General features: G+C 41.5%; 1 protein-coding gene across 1 annotated transcript; it reads left to right on the forward strand.

Annotated features, from left to right (window-relative positions):
- The first annotated feature begins 222 nt into the window (after window positions 1-222).
- Window positions 223-14034, forward strand: si:dkey-28n18.9 (sorting nexin-6). Its single transcript, XM_029693864.1, has 14 exons — window positions 223-400; window positions 766-870; window positions 1302-1409; window positions 1876-1936; window positions 2247-2374; window positions 7685-7768; window positions 7988-8062; window positions 8146-8176; window positions 8308-8395; window positions 10448-10487; window positions 10628-10714; window positions 11307-11396; window positions 11705-11770; window positions 11944-14034. Exons 1-14 carry the CDS (start codon window positions 395-397, stop codon window positions 12082-12084), a joined length of 1110 nt encoding a protein of 369 aa, XP_029549724.1. The 5' UTR covers window positions 223-394; the 3' UTR covers window positions 12085-14034.
- The last annotated feature ends 5569 nt before the right edge of the window (window positions 14035-19603 follow it).

Here is a 19603-nt window from a genome sequence, read left to right on the forward strand (position 1 = left end):
ATTGAATGAGCTGTGCTACTTTTATGGGCCAAAATAAGTTCCAGTTGTTTACCAGTCTGCATGGTTGACTGAGGGGAACTGTATGGTCAGTTCTCCTATCTTTCCTGTGCGGGTGTGGCCGTGGTCCAGACATTTGAGTTACTCAGTAACACATCGTTACTCCCCTCTGTTTTTCCCTGCGCCAGCACTTTCTTTGGTTTGGCTGTTTTTTTGCCCTCTCACTCCTGCACTTTGACCTAAAGGAAATCCTGTGCCTCTTCAATAGTTAGTGTGTCTGTTTGTGCACCGCTGCCGTTAGGAGACAAAGGATCTGTGCTTTTATATTTGTATCAAATTTACAGTTTTACCAAACTATAGATGTTGGGAGAGTGACTGCACATACAGTAGTTAGAAAATGATGGTAAGTCTGTGTAGTATGTTGTAGTCTGATAAGACAGTTTATCTACGGTTCCTGGTCATCATGTGATGGGCTGTCTGCCAGAGACACACCTTTACACCTTTTGCGTTTTACGTTTTAGCTGTGAAGATCATTTAAAACGCTAAAATGAGTCATACTGCAAGTATTGGAATGCTGACGTTTTTGTAAACCTGAAAGTGTACTTTTGTGAGGATGTGGTAATAATGGACATTTATCAGCGCATGTGCAGGATGATAAGCTACTTTAAGTTAAATGACATTCAATAGTTGTAGCAATAACCATGTCTCATGATGAATGCTTTCTGATGTTGTTTGGAGTCTGACAGAAATGATTGTTGTTGATTTCAGGAGGAGGCTAGAGAGGGGTCACTTAGTGTGAGTGCCCAAACTATCCGGGTGGCTGACGCCGTTAGAGACGGGGATGCACTGACCTTCATAGTCATATCCCAGAAGGTGAGTCGTTTTCAGAGATAAATTAAATGGTCTCGCAGCCTAATGTTGCCACTATTTTGGAGAATGACTGATTGTCAGAACCCTACTCAGTGGGACCTTAAAGCCTTGAAGATGGCCATTAACTGAAGTCATTCAGTAAGAGTATAGTGCACAATTATGGTATATACTATACATTGGTCAGGTTCTTATTTCCTTTGTTGGATACAGTGACTATAAAGTAAGTATTTTTTCTCAGTGCCTGTTATTGTGTCCACATGTACTATAGGATCAGGAGGTTTTCAATGGCGTGCATGAATACTGTACCAAATGCACTTGTTTCCTGTTTGACTGTTGTGACATGGTCTGTCTGTCTGTCTGTCTGTCTGTCTGTCTGTCTGTCTGTCTGTCTGTCTGTCTGTCTGTCTGTGTGTCCCTCCCTCCCTCCCTCCCAGTTGTCAGGCAGTGGGGAATACCATGTGGCTAGGACTCATGAGGACTTTCAGTGGTTGCAGAAGTGTCTGTTCTCTCAGGAGGTGGTGCCTGGGATACTGGGTGTCATTGTTAGTATCCCACCTCTTCCTACGTACACCTGACACATGATCGAATCCTGACACTGACCCTAACTAGCAAACCTATAAGCTTCAACAGTGACTATACGGTACCAGTCTAAAGTTTGGACACACCTACTCATTCAATGGTTTTTCTTTATTTTTACTATTTTCTACATTGTAGAATAATAGTGAAGATGTCAACTATGAAATAACACATGTGGTAACCAAAAAAAGTGTTAAACAAATCAAAATATATTTTATATTTTAGATTCTTCAACGTAGCCACCCTTTGCCTTGATGACAGCTTTGCACACTCTTTGCATTCTCTGATATACCACGGCTGTCAGCCAATTAATATTCAGGGCTCGAACCACCCAGTTTATCATTTCAAAATGTAGCTCAATGTAGGCTATACACCATTGCATTGGGAATTCTAGCCTCATAAAAAATACCACTATGTGACTTCTCTCCCTAGTTTCCTCCTCTACCAGCCAAGCCTCAGTTGAATGCACCAACCAAAGTTCTGAAACAACTTGGTATGTATTTGTCAACAAATAATTGCTTACAGCCCTGACCCAATGCACCTGACATCACACAGATATTTATCAATGCTTGCTAACAATGTGTTTTATTAAGTTATTATTGATCATTTGTTATAAATTATTATGTTGTGTCATTAATATGTGAAAACCAATTAAAAATATATATGTCTTACATCCAATGAAACTCTACAACGTTGTTATTCATTGGTCAGTTTATTGTCTGATATTGTATGGGTGGCCATACCAATGTTTTTATATTGATTTGAAGTGAAAGATTTGGCTGTCTCACTGGTCTGCGGTGTAGGTTTCTTGGCCATGGGGGAGGACTGGCGTATGTACTGCATGGCACTGGAGACCTATCTCCACCAGGTGGCAGCACACACCACGCTCAGCAAGAACAAATGCCTGGAGAACTTCCTCACTAGCTCAGAGGTGTGTTATTACCACCAAACCCTCTTCTCCTTCTCCAGCTGTTTAATCCTACCCCTTTCTCAATGTCCTATCCTCTCCTGTTCAGTTTGAGTCCAATCATCACCATGTGTTTGACCTGTGTCTTAATGACCTGTTGGGTTTGAACTAGCCAGTTCCAATTGTATGTCTTGTACTTTGTAACATGGTGCATTTAGTAACTAGGGATTTTTGAGTTTCCACACAATGTTTAAGAGACTGGCAAACAGTTGATTCACATTTGTTTTGTAAAGTTTATCAGTATAGGGCACTTGCCCATTGGCTGCATACAGTGTATTTGGAAAGTATTCAGACCCCTTAACTTTTTTCACATTTTGTTGTATTTTCAAGTCTCTCCAGAGATGTTCGATCAGGTTCAGGTCCGGGCTCTGGTGGGCCACTCAAGGACATTCATAGACTTGTCCCTAAGCCACTCCTGCATTGTCTTGGCTGTGTGCTTAGGGTCGTTGTCCTGTTAGAAGGTGAACCTTCACCCCAGTCTGAGGTCCTGAGCACTCTGGAGCAGGTTTTCATCAAGTATCTCTGTACTTTGTTCCATTCATCATTCCCTTGATCCTGACTAGTCTCCCAGTCCCTGCCACTGAAAAACATCCCCACAGCATGATGCTGCCATCACTATGCTTCACCTTAGGGATGGTGCCAGGTTTCAATTTTGGTTTCATCAGACTAGAATATCTTGTTTCTCATGGTCTGAGAGTCCTTTAGGTGCCATTTTGCAAACTCCAAGCGGGCTGTCATGTGCCTTTTACTGAAGAGTGGCTTCTGTATGGCCACTCTACAATAAAGGCCTGATTGGTGGAGTGTTGCAGAGATGGTTGTCCTTCTGGAAGGTTCTCCCATCTCCACAGAGGAAATCTAAGCTCTGTCAGAGTGACCATTGTGTTCTTAGTCACCTCTCTGACCAAGGCCCTTCTCCCCCAATTACTCAGTTTGGCCGGGCAGCCAGCTCTAGGAAGAATCTTGGTGGTTCCAAACTTCTTCCATTTAAGAATGATGGAGGCCACTGTTTTCTTGGGGACCTTCAATGCTGCAGACATCTTTTGGTACCCTTCCCCTTGCCTTGACACAATCCTGTCTCAGAGCGCTACAGACAATTCTTTCGACCTCATGGCTTGGTTTTTGCTCTGACATGTACTGGCAACTGTAGGACCTTATATAGACAGGTGTGTGCCTTTCCAAATCATATCCAATCAATAGAATTTAGGTTCGAGCCACTCTCCCTTCCTGTTTCATTACAATATATTAAGAAGCTGTACTTAGATGGCCATCTGATTTGGGTCTATGGGAGTGTGCTGAAGTAGACTATTGTAGGATGTGACTTTGACAAATGACAATGTTGTCTGTATCTAAACAAGGGCAAGAGAACAGACCTCAGAAACATTTCACACACTGCACTGAAAAGTAGCTTCAGTTGATGTTATTGTTAGACTGATTTTCTTGTTCACAAAGACCACAATGTGTGATTTCTCCATTACACCAAAGCGGAAATAGCTAACTGGTTTTGACAAGAGGTTGAGGTTGTTTTCACAAAGATTGTTGTCTGTGACACACTCTGATACAAAAAAAATGTTTAACCTGTTTTTATGTTGTCAAATGTGGAGAAAGATGAATTGCTCAGGGTGTACCAGTTATTTGGCAGAAAGATACGATTCACATGTTAAACATCTTCCTTTTTTCTTTTTTTTAAATGTCTGAAGTTCTCCGTCTTTATTTGAAAGAAGTTTACAGATATAAAAATAATTGCACAACAGCAATATAAAAAGGGAACTAGGTCAACTTACAGCCATATACGGCGCTGTGTGTGTCTCTGCTACACAAAAACAAACGTCTTCTTGTTACTTCACCAATCTTACTCATCTCTTCTCTAGAGTGTTTGGTTGATTTAACATCTGATCTCCTGTGAACAGCTCAACTAAACTTGTCTTACTGAGGTGGAGAGTGAAACATATTTACACTCAAGTGTGCCAGATAAAACCACATGATACTGGACGCAATATGAGATCTCTGCAGTATAAGGCTGTGAGCCAGTTGTAGGCTTAGTGTATACTGGCTCTAGGGGGATCTGCCTATCTTGATGCTGGCGTACTCTGTTTCACCACTGTTCTCCAGACTTACTGCTGCTTTCTGCTTTCCTTTCATGTGGTCGATGGTGGAGTATGTCACTGAGGGATCCTCCTATAGAGAGGGGCAATTACAAACACAAGATACATTTAGAGAAACTGCGCGTGCTGCTGCTAAAATCTAGAAGGCACAACTATTTGAATTCCCACCAGGCCTATATAAAGTTTATACTTACACTAAGTGGTGTTGTCTTTTCTTCAACAGCAGTGTTTCTGTCTGAAATTGTGGAGTACAATGCAGAGGGATCATCCTAGAGAAGAGATACAATGAGACTTGCACACCTCCATCATTAAACAAATAACACTTTGATTACTACATAGGATATAATACTTCTTCAAGGCTTGATTTTTCCACTGAAACTGAGGCAATTTAATTCAGTAACATTCTCAGTGTTTCATGTGACATGCATTATTTTACCTCATCCTTTTGCTTTCCTCCTGTTTGGCTCCCACTATTTTTCTTCTGTGTTTTTCTTCCATAGGGGTCAAGGGATTCACTATCTGAACTCATATTTAACAATGACAACAATATTTTTCATCTGGTAGTTTTAACTGTGTGTTAAAGAAGTACCTTTGTTCCTCTTGTATATGTACAGAGCCACTCCAGCGATGATCAGTATGACTGGTAGAACAGACAGTAAGATGTAGAGGATTGTACTGGGGTCAGAGGATGAAGGTTACGTTTCTCCTGAAGTCCCCCCGGACATGAACATGTTCTGTCAGTCTAACTGAGATGGCATGGGAAGTTGCATGAGTGCTACAGCAAAGGATTGTCAGACAGAGCAGTGAAAATGTACCTTTTGACAGATATACAGTATGAATATGTAAGGTTTTTGCTAGAATATCTTGCTCATATAGTATAATTTCAGCTTGTACTAACCTTGAGGGGAAGTTGTTACGACATTTGTAGTGGCGTGTCCTTTGGGTTGATCTGTTGGGTGTTTGGTGGTAGTGGGTGTTTTGGGTTGATCTGTTCCTAACCAAGGAAGTTATCATTAGTGTAGTTAGTTAAAATAGTTTCGAAATAGTTTAACATGGCAATGAGCCAAAAATAATAATAATGGTTATTTCAGCCACACCCATTGCTGACAGGTAATGTTTCTGTTTCAACATGACATGACAATGCCCTCGTGCACAATGCAAGGTCCATAAATAAATAGTTTATCGAGATCGGTGTGGAAGAACTTGACTGGCCTGCACAGAGCCCTGACCTCAACACCATCGACACGCTTCTCCCTACTTCCACTCTCAATGCAGCTGCAATTAATGAGTAGCCAAGTCTATCGACAGCCCTGTGTTTTTATTATTATTAGCAGCTCATCATGTCTATTTTAATATCGAGGAGTATTTCACTTTCTCTGGTCATAGGACCAACATGAATTTGTGCACGAGGCAGATACGGTGCGACTCGAGTTTCACCATCAGGTGGAAGACTGTCACCTCTCTCTGGTCAGTCTCACAGGAGGAAAATGAGAGAGCAAGGACCGTGAGAGGTGAACCCCTCTGCTTCTCTCTCTCTCCCTCCTCTGAGACTAATGCAGTGTTCAAAACAACTCCGAAATCTCAGACTTCAATGCATTGAAGACAACTGGTAACTCTGAAAAAAATAAGATCCGTCTGGGAAAAATAGTTTAACAGTTCTCCAACTCTGAATTCCAAATCAAAAACTCTGCCATTTTTCTAGAGATCCGACTTTGACGCTGACGTCATGGTTTGACCTCTTTGAGTGTTAACTCTGCTAATCTGATAATTTCAGTACTGTATGAGTAACAGTAGTCATAGAAATAGACTGGAGTGTATGAGGACTGTCAGCACCCCCTGACTCTCAGCCCGCATCCAGTTCCAGGTCTCTCTAACAGGCCTTTCTGTTTCTCTTTTTTCTCTAAATAGTCATATTCCTCTTATTATAGTCAGCTCTTCTCAAAATGAAGTGTGTCAATGTAGGAGATGATTGTCTGACAAAACCATTATTTTGCATTGTAGTATCCATGTTCACCCACGACTGCGTGGCCAAATATGACTCCAACGTCATCATTAAGTTTGCTGATGACAGAACAGTGGTAGGCCTGATCACCGACAACGATGAGATAGCCTATAGGGAGGAGGTCTGCCAGGACAACAACCTCTCTCTCAATGTGAGCAAGACAAAGGAGCTGATCGTGGACTACAGGAAAAGGCGGGCCGGACAGGCCTCCATTAACATCGACAGGGCAGTAGTGGAGCGGGTCGAGAGTTTCAAGTTCCTTGGTGTCCACATCACCAACAAACTATCATGGTCCAAACACACCAAGACAGTCGTGAAGAGGGCACGACAACACCTTTTCCCCCTCAGGAGACTGAAAAGATTTGGCATGTTCCTCAGATCCTCAAAAAGATCTACAGCTGCACCATCGAGAGCATCCTGACCGGTTGCCTCACTGCCTGGTATGGCAACTGCTCGGCATCTGACCGTAAGGCGCTACAGAGGGTAGTACGTACGGCCCAGTACCTCACTGTGGCCAAGCTTCCTGCCATCCAGGACCTACAGTTGAAGTCGGAAGTTTACATAAACCTTACACCTCACCCAAGTTATAGACTGTTCGCTCTACTACCTCACGGCAAGCAGTACCGGAGCGCCATGTCTTGGACCAAAAGGCTTTGTAAGCTTCTACCCACAAGCCATAAGACTGCTGAACAATTAATCAAATGGCCACCTGGACTATTTACATTGACCTCCCCCCCGATTTGATTTTACACTGCTGCTACTTGCTGTTTATTACCTATGCATAGTCACTTCACCCCTACCTCCATGTACAAATTACCTCGACTAACCTGTACCCCGCACATTGACTCATTACCGGTACCCCCTGTATATAGCCTTGTTATTATTATTTTATTGTGTTACTTTTTATAATTTTTACTTTAGTTTATTTGGTAAATATTTTCTTAAGTCTTTCTTGAACTGCACTGTTGGTTAAGGGCTTGTAAGTAAGAATTTCACGGTAAGGCCTAAACCTGTTGTATTCGGCGCATGTGACAAATAAAGTTTGATTCGATGTAATGAAATGAGTTACTCGTACCCTTAATCTGTCCCTTTCGCGCGCGTGCGCATGTGTGTGCGCATGTGTGTGTGGTTGTGTGTGTGGTTGTGTATGCATACGTGGGTGCGCTCCAGCCCCCAGGTCGTCAGAGGGTGAGGAAGGGTATCTTCAATCGCCTGAGCCAGGCCATGGAAGGGATGAGGAAGGAGGGTCACAAGGTACCTCAGTATAATATAATGGACAATCAAAACCTAACCCTGCACCTTCCACATGTCACTCTAAGGACAAACAAGATCTAACCCCATCACATCCATATACATTAACCAGACAAAACTGTATGTGTTCAGCACAACATCCACAATAGCTGAAAGTGTTGAGAAGATTTGTGTGTTGTCAGATTGTCCAAAGTGAATCAGGACATTCCTTTCTGTCTCCAGGATGTGGATGACTTTTTTCAGACTGAGCGTGATAACAACTTAACTCTCACTGGGTGCTCCAAATCAGCAACAGAGGTTAGTGCTCTGTACCATTTTCTCTCTCTCTCTTGACCTGTTTTGGTTGTCTGCAGCCCCTCTTATATCTTCTCTTTTTCCAGAGGTTCATTGATGTGGTGCTGACAGAACAAAGTAAGACATTTTGAGTCAGAGAGTGAGGTTGCAATCGAGTGTGGTGGCACGTGTTGTGGCTAAACAAAGTTTTAGAAGTTACATGTGTTTGTGGTTTCTGCTGCTGTTGCTTACCATGTGTGTTTCCCCAGAACTAGCAGTGGCTTGTGGACACTTCTCAACCGCTCTGCATCTCTGTGTGGAGCAGGAAGAAGACTCGGCTGTCCTGGCCTTCTCAAAGTGAGAGAACCACACCATAGATGTCATATCTATATTTACATAGAATAAACCAGAGATATTCAAAGTTGGGGTTTCGACCCTAACTGACTGTAGTGGGGTTGCCAGAATTAAACAATAGGATAAATAATATATATATATATATATATATATATATATATATATATATATATAGTTCAAGTCGGAAGTTTACATACACTTAGGTTGGAGTCATTCAAACTTGTTTTTCAACCACTCCACAAATTTCTTGTTAACCAACTATAGTTTTGTCAAGTTGGTTTCCAACAATTGTTTACAGACAGATTAATTCACTGTATCACAATTCCAGTGGGTAAGAAGTTTACATGCACTAAGTTGACTGGGCCTTTAAACAGCTTGGAAAATTCCAGAAAATTATGTCATGGCTTTAGAAGCTTCTGATAGGCTAATTGACATAATTTGAGTCAATTGGAGGTGTACCTGTGGATGTATTTCAAGGCCGAGCTTCAAACTCAGTGCCTCTGCTTGACATCATGGGAAAACGCCTGTAGGTACCAAGTTCATCTGCACAAACAATAGTACGCAAGTATAAACACCATGGGACCACGCAGCCGCCATACCGCTCAGGAAGGAGACGCATTTTATCTCCTAGAGATGAACGTACTTTGGTGCGAAAAGTGCAAATCAATCCCAGAACAACAGCGAAGGACCTTGTGAAGATGCTGGAGGAAATGGGTACAAAAGTATCTATATCCACAGTAAAACGAGTCATATATCGACACAGCCTGAAAGGCTGCTCAGCAAGGAAGAAGCCACAGCTCCAAAACCGCCATAAAAAAAGCCAGACTACGGTTTGCAACTGCACATGGGGACAAAGATCTTACTTTTTGGAGAAATGTCCTCTGGTCTAATGAAACAAAAATATAACTGTTTGGCCATAATGACCATCATTATGTTTGGAGGGAAAAGGGGGGAGGCTTGCAAGCCGAAGAACACCATCCCAATCGTGAAGCGCGGGGGTGGCAGCATCATGTTGTGGGGGTGCTTTGCTGCAGGAGGGACTGGTGCACTTCACAAAATAGATGGCATCATGAGGTAGGAAAATTATGTGAATATATTGAAGCAACATCTCAAGACATCAGTCAGGAAGTTAAAGCTTGGTGCAAATGGGTCTTCCAAATGGACAATGACCCCAAGCATACTTCCAAAATTGTGGCAAAATGGCTTAAGGACAACAAAGTCAAGGTATTGGAGTGGCCATCACAAAGCCCTGACCTCAATCCTATAGAACATTTGTGGGCAGAACTGAAAAAGTGTGTGCGAGCAAGGAGGCCTACAAACCTGACTCAGTTACACCAGCTCTGTCAGGAGGAATGGGCCAAAATTCACCCAACTTATTGTGGGAAGCTTGTGGAAGGCTACCCGAAACGTTTGACCCAAGTGAAACATTTTAAAGGCAATGCTACCAAATACTAATTGAGTGTATGTAAACTTCTGGCCCACTGGGAATGTGATGAAAGAAATAAAAGCTGAAAGAAATAATTCTCTACTATTATTCTGACATTTCACATTCTTAAAATAAAGTGGTGATCCTAACTGACCTAAAACAGTGAATTTTTATTAGGATTACATTTCAGGAATTGTGAAAAACTGAGTAAATGTATTTGGCCAAGGTGTATGTAAACTTCAGACTTCAACTGTATTAAGAGTACAGATTGTTGCATGTAACAATATACAAACATTTTTGAGAAAGATAATTAGAAAAATACTATTTTATTGAGTAAATGTACTTATTGTTTTCTTTTCATTTGGTAAGAGATTCAAATGAAATGAAGGTTAGGCCTATTTGTTGATTTAAAAATCGAAATGTACAGATTTGGTTGTGACATTAGATTTGGGGTGGGGTCGCAGTAATTTATTGTGGGGACAAAATGTGGTCCCCAGAAATCCTGCCTGAAAAAATTGGGTCCCTGTTGAAAAAGTTTGAATACCATTGCAATGAACGATCTGTCTTCACCATGTATATGGGCGGTGGTTTTTAAAGGGACTCACCTATTCCCCTATTTCATCTTGCAGGATATGTGTCAAGCTGTCTGAGGTCATAGATTCAATCAAGGTAAAATGTCATCCTCACCCTGTGAAAATATACATTTGACCAAACAACAACAATTCAAAGGAAAAAAGACTGGGAGGATATTTCACATGATTTACCACACATGCATTGCTAATTATGTTTGTCTCTTTCTCTGTGGGCAGAGAAACTTTGAGAGTGTTGCTGAGAACAACTTGAGCACTCTGGGGCTGGGGCTGGATCTGGAGTCTCGTTGCCAAGAGGCAGAGAAGGTCAGACATCATCTTTCATTACTAGGGCCAGGAGTTTTTCCTGTCTACATGACCTGACTGGGAAAAACTCCTGGCCTTAGTGTTAGCTGCTCAGTTATTGGTGAACAACAACATTGTTCAGTATTAGTGTTGTAACTGTTAATGCTCACAGTTTGTATTAGGACATACTGTCATTTCCATTAGGTCATGGTGGAAAAACCTCAACCCATTCAGCTGTCACAGACATCACAAATTTCCCAGGAAACTCTTAACACATATTGTTGATATTAAAGGGCTCCCGAGTGGTGCAGCGTTCTAAGGCACTGCATCTCAGTGCTAGAGGCGTCACTACAGACACCCTGATTCAAATCCAGGCTGTATCACAACCGTCCATTATTGGGAGTCCTATAGATTGGCGCACAATTGACCCAGTGTCGTTCGGTTTTGGCCGGTGTAGGCCATCATTGTAAATAAGAATTTGTTCTTAACTGCTTTGCCTAGTTGTTAAATAAAGGTTAAATAAAAAATGTATAAATAAAAAGTTGTTATTAAATATTTTCTTTATGGATAAATAAGGTTGATCTTTGAGCCATTTGAGTGGGTTCTTTTGTAGGAGATGCTGTACAGGAGGACCTGTAAGCTTGTGGAGCTAGAAACAGCCAGCAGGAATGCAGAGAGAGCCAAGCCTGTAAAGAAAGCTGCTGTAAGTGTTTTTGTTCACACAGACGGGGACACATCAGGCACTGCTTGTTCCTCATAGGTCGAGCAGGGGTCAGTAGTGCTCTCTCATCTAGAGCCAGCTGCTTATATGGCTTGAGACTGTCATTCCTGCATAAAGATATCCCAGTAAAAAATATAGTTGAATTGCTATTGGTGAACTGCAATACAATTAAACAGTGTTTACACTTTTTCCAATGTGCACTTATCAGGACTTGACTGTATATTGACTAATAGTTCTGAAACTGTTATGTTCTGCACTGTGTGAGTGATGTATTTTCCTCTCTGATTCAGATGGACGAATTGAAAGTGGCAGCTGAGAAGGAGTTTGATCATGTATCTGGAGTGGCTAAACAGGAGGTACATACAGCCCACTGGACTGCTGCCTTTCACCTCCAATGTTCACTTCATTCTGACTCTCACCTCTCCCCTTAGCAGCTCTTATACAACAGACTTGCTTTTTGTCTGCTGAGTTTTGACTGAAATATATGTTCTATTTTATTGTAAAGTTCAGTGGCGTGTGTGTGTTCCAGATAGCAAGGTTCCACAGTACTCGTGTGGAGTTGTTACGCCAGGCTCTGATTCTGTGGTGTGAGAAGCAGCTTGAAACAGCCAGGGACACCTCCTTCCGCTACAGCCAGCACTTACAGGCTTTCAAAGAGCTGGGGGAGTGACCACCACTGGCCAGACACACCCCCTCTGACCCACCTGAACACAGTTTGACTGTCTGAGCACCTCACACTAAATATGTCCATGTATTGTCTATGTATGCGTCAAACCCTGCTTCCATTAAACCTGTAAATGTAAGGAAATCAGCATAATCCTTATAGCAATAATAACCCAATAGCTTTGTCTCTCTCTCACACAGTCACATACTGTGTCCTCTGTCCAAACCCCTCTCACACTCAAACCCCCTCTCATTAGCAGAGGGTTGGATTGTCTCTGTCAGTATTGTGCAATGGTGCAGACAGTGAGGAGAGGAGAGAGTTCTGTGCAGATCTCTAGCCATCGCCACATCAGTAGTAAGGGTCACACAAAATAAAGCATGATGAACTGATTGCCCAACTCTCTGGCTGCCTGTGTGTGTTTCTCACTCCAGGCTCATTAATCAGTGTGTTAGACTCCACACAAGGATACTCCCACTCTCTCTGTATTCTGACTCTAGGACTGTTCCCTCTGCTCTTCCCTCTATTTGGTTTATATGCTGATTCAATGACTGTTCTTTCTTCTGGTGCTTCCTCAACTAACTGTGGCTGGGCCCTAAGATGATCCTTCTATTGCTGAATGTGAGTGTACTCTAGGCTGTCCAATTCAAAAAGACCACTAACCCTACCCCTTGGCACATGTTTGGATGTGTTATGTATAAGCAATATGGTAATAGTTCTGGTAGGCTGGTATTGCTTAAACTTCTTCAATCCTCCCAAATCTCCACAAGTGGTTGGGGGTCAATTCTGGGATTGGTCGATCCTATAACTGATCTTTGTGCTGTTCTCTCCCCTGACTCTCCACTGTGGCTGATCCCTGACTCTTCACTCTATGCTGCGCCCTGTGTTGACTGTTGGCCATATCTATGAGGATGCTGCTGTGTCTTTGAGCTTGTTTGTCTTGGTCTGTAATCTCTGAGTCGTGGGGAGGAGTAAGTCCCATCACAGTAATCAGGGAGAAGGGAGTAGAGCAGAATGTGGTAATCTGACAGTGAAGGAGTGTTTGGACACAGCAGAGATGGTTTTGACATCATACTGCTGTATTCACCCTGTTCTAGAGTCAAGATAACCCAGCCATAAAGCCCACTGCTGCTCTCAACTGCATTGCAGTTCACCTATCCCATTTCAAATACCTGTATATCCATTTTACTTGCTTGTAAACCTGCATGCTCTGATTTGGTGCATGCATTCAAGATAGTCCCAATCAGACATGCTATTGCATTTATCAGGAGTTGGCTGTATGTTCTAACTATGCATGTTTTCTGTTGGCATGTTTCCTCACTCTCCCTCTTCCTGTTTACTGGTGTTGCGGTTTTTGTTTACTGCATGTGATTAACTATCAAGGCAATTACATGCAATCCCCTGTTAGCCACTGGCATATGTTTCACTCAGTAATCTATACAGAGGTCACCGCATCATTGTGCTCGACGTGGAATCAATTCAATCAGTCTGGAATACATTCTGTGCCTGATGCTGTGAGCAGAATTTAATACAGAGCACTGTTCATTTTGTAAATCTTACCAATAATACAATTATGCTCAGAAAATCATAATGTGAGAATTCTGAGGTATTTAATAAACCAATGCATTTAACAATTGATTTGACATCAGATTTTTGTGATGCTTTTTAACTGCTCTTATCCCCATGGCTTTGGTGCCAGTACCAAATCAATTTAATCAATAGCTAACCATTTGGTTTAACAGGTTTTATAAGAGACTGTAGTGCTCTAGTGGCTTAGTGTTAAGCACACATTGGCTGTCATTCGTTTTTTTATTTTTTTTATATGTAAGTACTTTATCATTCCTGCACTAAACATATAACATGATTCTAACACCTCTGAATGTATTCAAAGATGCATAACACTGCTGAATACAACAATTTTGATTCTAATGAAATGGACAATAAAGATTTGTGAAGGTATAAGTGTTTTTATTGTCTGTTGTTGATGACTCACTGATTTTTACCTCTGATGTTCTGAAGGCTTAAATCAATATGAGGAATATGCTCTGCTGTGTGGATACAAACCACACATCCTGAAGTATATGGATAAAGATGAGGGAATCCAAATGGTGTGAGAAGGTCATCAAACTTACTATTCCTTGGGTACATCATGATTTGATCTTACTGAATAATTTTACAGGGAGCTATATTTACAAATGGTTTCATACATTATGCGCTAATTAGTGCACATGACTCAAATGCACACACACACACAGTGATGAGAAGGTTTCTGATACCTGGGAGCATGACCGAATAGAAGGGCTGTGTGACTGTGTGCTCTTCTCAACGAAAACATGCACTTAAGGCTCATTCAGTAAAGTGGCTCATTACTGGTGGGAAGGCAGCAGCACTCAGTGCCCATTCAGCCCTGTGGCCCTCTAAAGGCCTGTTTGTCAGCTGCTCATGACATCAATGGCCTGTCAGAACATAGTCTGTGGGTCTAGCAACAGGCCTAATGATGGACTTTTTCCCAAATGAGAAAAGTCCTAAGACAGTGAACTAAGTACAGTGAACTACTGCCAATTCTAGGAGGGGCTTAATTTGACCCAGGACAAATCTGACCTGGGACTCTCAGGTGTTGAGACTGTCTTGTTGCACACAACTCAAATAGCCTAGCTTCCATATAGCTGAAACATGGTCTCCCTCAAATGAGCTCCTTCATTAGATGAGATGGGGAAAGACCACCACAGATGAGCAGGCAGACACTGCAGCAGCACCACTTTAATCAAAGCATTTACATAGGGGATGTTTTATGCGTGCCTAATTCATTCACACTGTGTTAAGTCATAAATCTACACAGCGGGATTTATAAGGTCCTCCTTCTCGCTATCTTCTCTGAGACTCTGAACACTGTTGGCCCATTGGGGCTGTAACTGAACACGTATTAACGTTTTCCTGTTTTAACTTGAGGGTTTTAATAAGGAGTTTTTTACCGGGGTTTTAGACCAAGGGCATATAAATATGTATGAGCATATGCCCAGGTGCTGATTGTGGATTGGTTAGACTGTGCTGTATGTTGGGCATCTGCAGCCTGTATTTTGGTTTACAGTAAATCTACCCTCCTCTATGTCCTGAATCTTCAACATTTACTGTGTTATGACTATAGTTTAAGATATTTAGGCCATTTCACACTGCAAGAAGTTATAATCAATCAATCACATTTTTTTGGGCCCTCTTTACATCACAAGTTGTCACAAACAGTTATCCAGCCTAAACCCAAAGTGCAAGCAAAGCAGTAGCGAGAGCGCAATGGCCAGGAAAAACTCCTTAGATGGAAGAAATCTAGAGAGGAACATGACAGAGTCAACAGCCTCTGTTCTTAGAACCAGGCTTAAAACAGTTCCTAATTCACTAGTAGGCAACACTGCTCAAATTACAAGGAAAATGACAGCATGTTTGCTACTTCTCTTACAAGTTTTCCTTCTGAGTTGTGGTTGTACTCTTCTCCAATGTGATTATACAGTATGCCTGTGGTGATAACACTGGGACAGAGTTTGCTGGGTAAGGGTTTGCCCATTATTTGTGTAACTCTTTATTTCCACCCTGTGCAGGTTCTCTGTGGTCTCACTGCTCACGGCTCTAAGACCTTCAGAGCATCTGAGGGCCCATGAAAGTCAAAAGTTAACCTGAGAGATTCTTAATTCCAACGTAATGCTCAAAGCCTCAGATATTCCATGCAAAGCTTGAACATCTTAAAAAACAGAAATCGAAGGAGTAAAAATAAAGCCTGTAAGACATACAGTATGATGTGAAATCTCAGTCATGAAACATCTGTGGCCTAGTTGTACTCTGTGAAGTTTGACTGCCGCTCAAAAGTTGTCAGCCCAAGGTTGTTTTGACCTCATTAAAGTCTAATCACTGAAGTACACAAATTATGATTCATTGGTTTGTGTGCGTGTTGTGTGTGTGGCAGAGTTAGTGTGAGTCCTAAGAATGTGTGGAAAAGGTCATACTGTTGAGATGAAAAATACATGAGGGAGTTTCCCTCTCTCTACCCTGGTGATCTTCATGCTAACAATCTCCCCCCCCCCAGCACTGTACCAATAAAGTTATATAATTGTCATGACATTGAGATGGCAATCAACCTATCTTAAAAATATAATATGCTAGTATTGATATATATAGATTTATCTCAGCTCCGCTTCACAGCTACACAGTGGGCACTGGGCAGTGTCTCTCTCACTGTCTCAGTGGGTCTCTCTTTACCACTTGATGCAGAACATGTATTTTCTCTCCTTGCAGTATTCACATTGCCTGGATTACATTTGCTAATTTGGTCAATTTCTCTGTTCACCGTTGTATGAACCCATACATTTCAATACTCTGTATTCCCCTGTGACTGAGTACTTGCCATGTGCCATTCATCAGTCATGTCACCACTCAGGTCTCAGATGACAAGTTGAGGTGATGACATCACTGTCACTCCTAATTACTGATGTACGCCAAAGGTTTTATGACTTTATGAATGTAGCTGCTCATTTGACTGAACAGATCAGCATAGGAACATTTGTCCACTGTTCTGAAATGTACAGTACAATTGTTTTTTTTATGTCATTTCAATTTACACATGTTGAGGAATTTGCTTCCATTTTGAATAACAGTTCAATCATAGGCTAAGGGTTTGTGATGTAGGACTAACTCTCAACAGTTGTCACTTCAGCACCGAGGACATAATAAATTAGACCCAAATCAGCCACCATAATGTCCTGGCAGACACTGAAAGCAAGAGCTCCTGGGAGCTATTACATTGAGTGATTTGATGATAACAAATCAAATTATATTTGGTGCAACGAATGAAAATAAATGTGGAGAGGGAAAGAACAGTATACACAGTCACAAACAGACAAATGCACATTGCGGTCCATTCCTTCGTCTGAACAGGGAAGTGGGGCACACCACGAACACACCCCCTGGGCTCCTCGAGGTCACCACATGTGGAGATTGCAAATGACATGTACAGTATGTGTCATCAACAGCATATCAAGGAAACAACTGTCACATTCAGACATCTGATGGACCTTCCTACTACGGTGCATTCGGAAAGTTTTCAGACCCCTTGACTTTTTCCACATTTTGTTACATTACAGCTTTATTCTAAAATGGATTAAATAGTTTTTTTTCCTTCATCAATACCCCATAATGATAAAGCAAAACAGGTTTAGAAATTTTTCCTAATTTACTAAAAATGAAAAACAGGAACATGGAGACTAGTCAGGATCGAGGATCGAGGGTCGAGGATCGAGCAAAGTACAAAGAGATCCTTGATGAAAACCTGCTCCAGAGCACTCAGGTCCTCAGACTGGGGCGAAGGTTCACCTTACAATAGGACAATGACCCTAAGCACACAGCCAAGACAACGCAGGAGTGGCTTCGGGACAAATCTCTGAATGTCCTTGAGTGGCCCAGCCAGAGCCCGGATTTGAACCTGATCTAACATCTCTGGAGAGACCTGAAAATAGCTGTGCAGCGACTCTCCGTTCAATCTGACAGAGCTTGAGGATCTGCAGAAAAGAATGGGAGAAACTCCCCAAATACAGTTGTACCAAGCTTGTAGTGTCATACCCAAGAAGACTCAAGGCTGTAATCGCTGCCAAAGGTGCTTCAACAAAGTACTGAGTAAAGGGTCTGAATACTTATATAAATGTGATATTTCAGGTTATTTAAAATGTTTAATTTGCAACATTTTCTAAAAACCTGTTCATGCTTTGTCATTATGGGGTATTGTGTGTAGATTGATGAAGGAAAAAAAACTATTTAATCCATTTAATAAGGCTGTAACGTAACAAAATGTGGAAAAAGTCAGTGTCAGAGTGTCAGACCACAACCTTAAAGTTGGTTCTTCAAACAGAATACATTAACATAAGTTTCCATTTGAGTGGTTCACAACACCACATGAATTAACACCGGTGTACCGGCAGATGACAGTGACAGCTCATCTTCTTCATAACAACAATGATTCACCCTCTCATCACTACCTACCTTCCCCTTGTCTTGTTTCTCTCAAGTCATGGCCTCTAACTCCAGTGGGACCTGTAAGGGTCCTGCTTACCTTGTCGTTCCTGGTCTCCAGGGCTGCTGTTGCCGTGTGAAGTCCTTAGCGACCCGGTCATGTGTCCTTTAAAGGGGGAGATCTGAGAGAGGAGAGATAAGCAACTCTGCTTCTGTCTGTGTGAATAAACAAATAAACATTGAACACAGAGGATGAAAAGAAACATATACCTTTGAGGCTGGAGAACAAAGGAGAATGGTTTTCTTAGGGTTTGTGGTTTGTCCCTCTGGAAAGAGCATGATCTGCAGTAGATTTGATTCAATTTGATTTGATTTGTCACACAATAATACCTCTAACACACAGTGTCTTTGAGAAATTATTTTCAATGTAGACAGCAGGGAAAAAATAATACGTTTGTAAGAAACATTTCAAAGTGAGTAAAAGCATATATGATCTGCAGGTGGAATGGACCTCTCCACAGATAATACATTTTAGCCTTCCCTGTAGCTCAGTTGGTAGAGCATAGTGTTTGTAACACCAGGGTTGTGGGTTCGATTCCCACGGGGGGCCAGCACAGAAAAAAAAAAATGTATGAAATGTATGAAGTTGTATGAAATGTATGCATTTACTACTGTAAGTCGCTCTGGATAAGAGCGTCTGCTAAATGACTAAAATGTAAAATGTAAAATGTAATGCTGAGACCGAAGTATACTTTTGGTTTTCATCTTTTTCTAATCACTCTCTATACAGAGATATCACTCAAATATACACCACACCTTCATACAGTCTTGTTGAGCTGAGGTTTAATTTTGTTTAAGATTGGGAGGTGACCCAATAATGAAAGTTTAATTCATCTTAATTTAATTACGGGTATACAGAACCAGTCAAAAGTTTGGACACACCTGCTCATTCAAGGGTTTTTCTTAATTTTTACTATTTCCTACTTTGTAGAATAATAGTGAAGACATCAAAACTATGAAATAACACATATGGAACCATTTAGTAACCCAAAAAGCATTAAACAAATCAAAATATATTTTATATTTGAGATTCTTCAAAGTAGCCAAAAATCTAAATCAAATCAAATTGTATTAGTCACATGCGCCAAATACAACAGGTGTAGACCTTACAGTGAAATGCTTAATTACAAGCCCCTAACCAACAATGCAGTTTAAAAAAATATGGATAAGAATAAGAAATAAAAGTAACAAGTAATTAAAGAGCAGCAGTAAAATAACAATAGTGAGACACTAAACAGGGGGTACCGGTACAGAGTCAATGTACGGGGGCACCGGTTAGTCGAGGTAATATGTACATGTAGGTAGACATATTAAAATGACTATGCATAGACGGTAACAACAGAGAGTAGCAGCAGTGTAAAAGAGGTGGAGGGCAATGCAAATATTCTGGGTAGCCATTTGATTAGATGTCCAGGAGTCTTATGGCTTGGGGGTAGAAGCTGTGTAGAAGCCTCTTGGACCTAGACTTGGCTCTCCGGTA

Source organism: Salmo trutta, chromosome 16, assembly GCF_901001165.1.
Source record: "Salmo trutta chromosome 16, fSalTru1.1, whole genome shotgun sequence".
Classification (NCBI taxonomy): Eukaryota; Metazoa; Chordata; class Actinopteri; order Salmoniformes; family Salmonidae; genus Salmo; species Salmo trutta.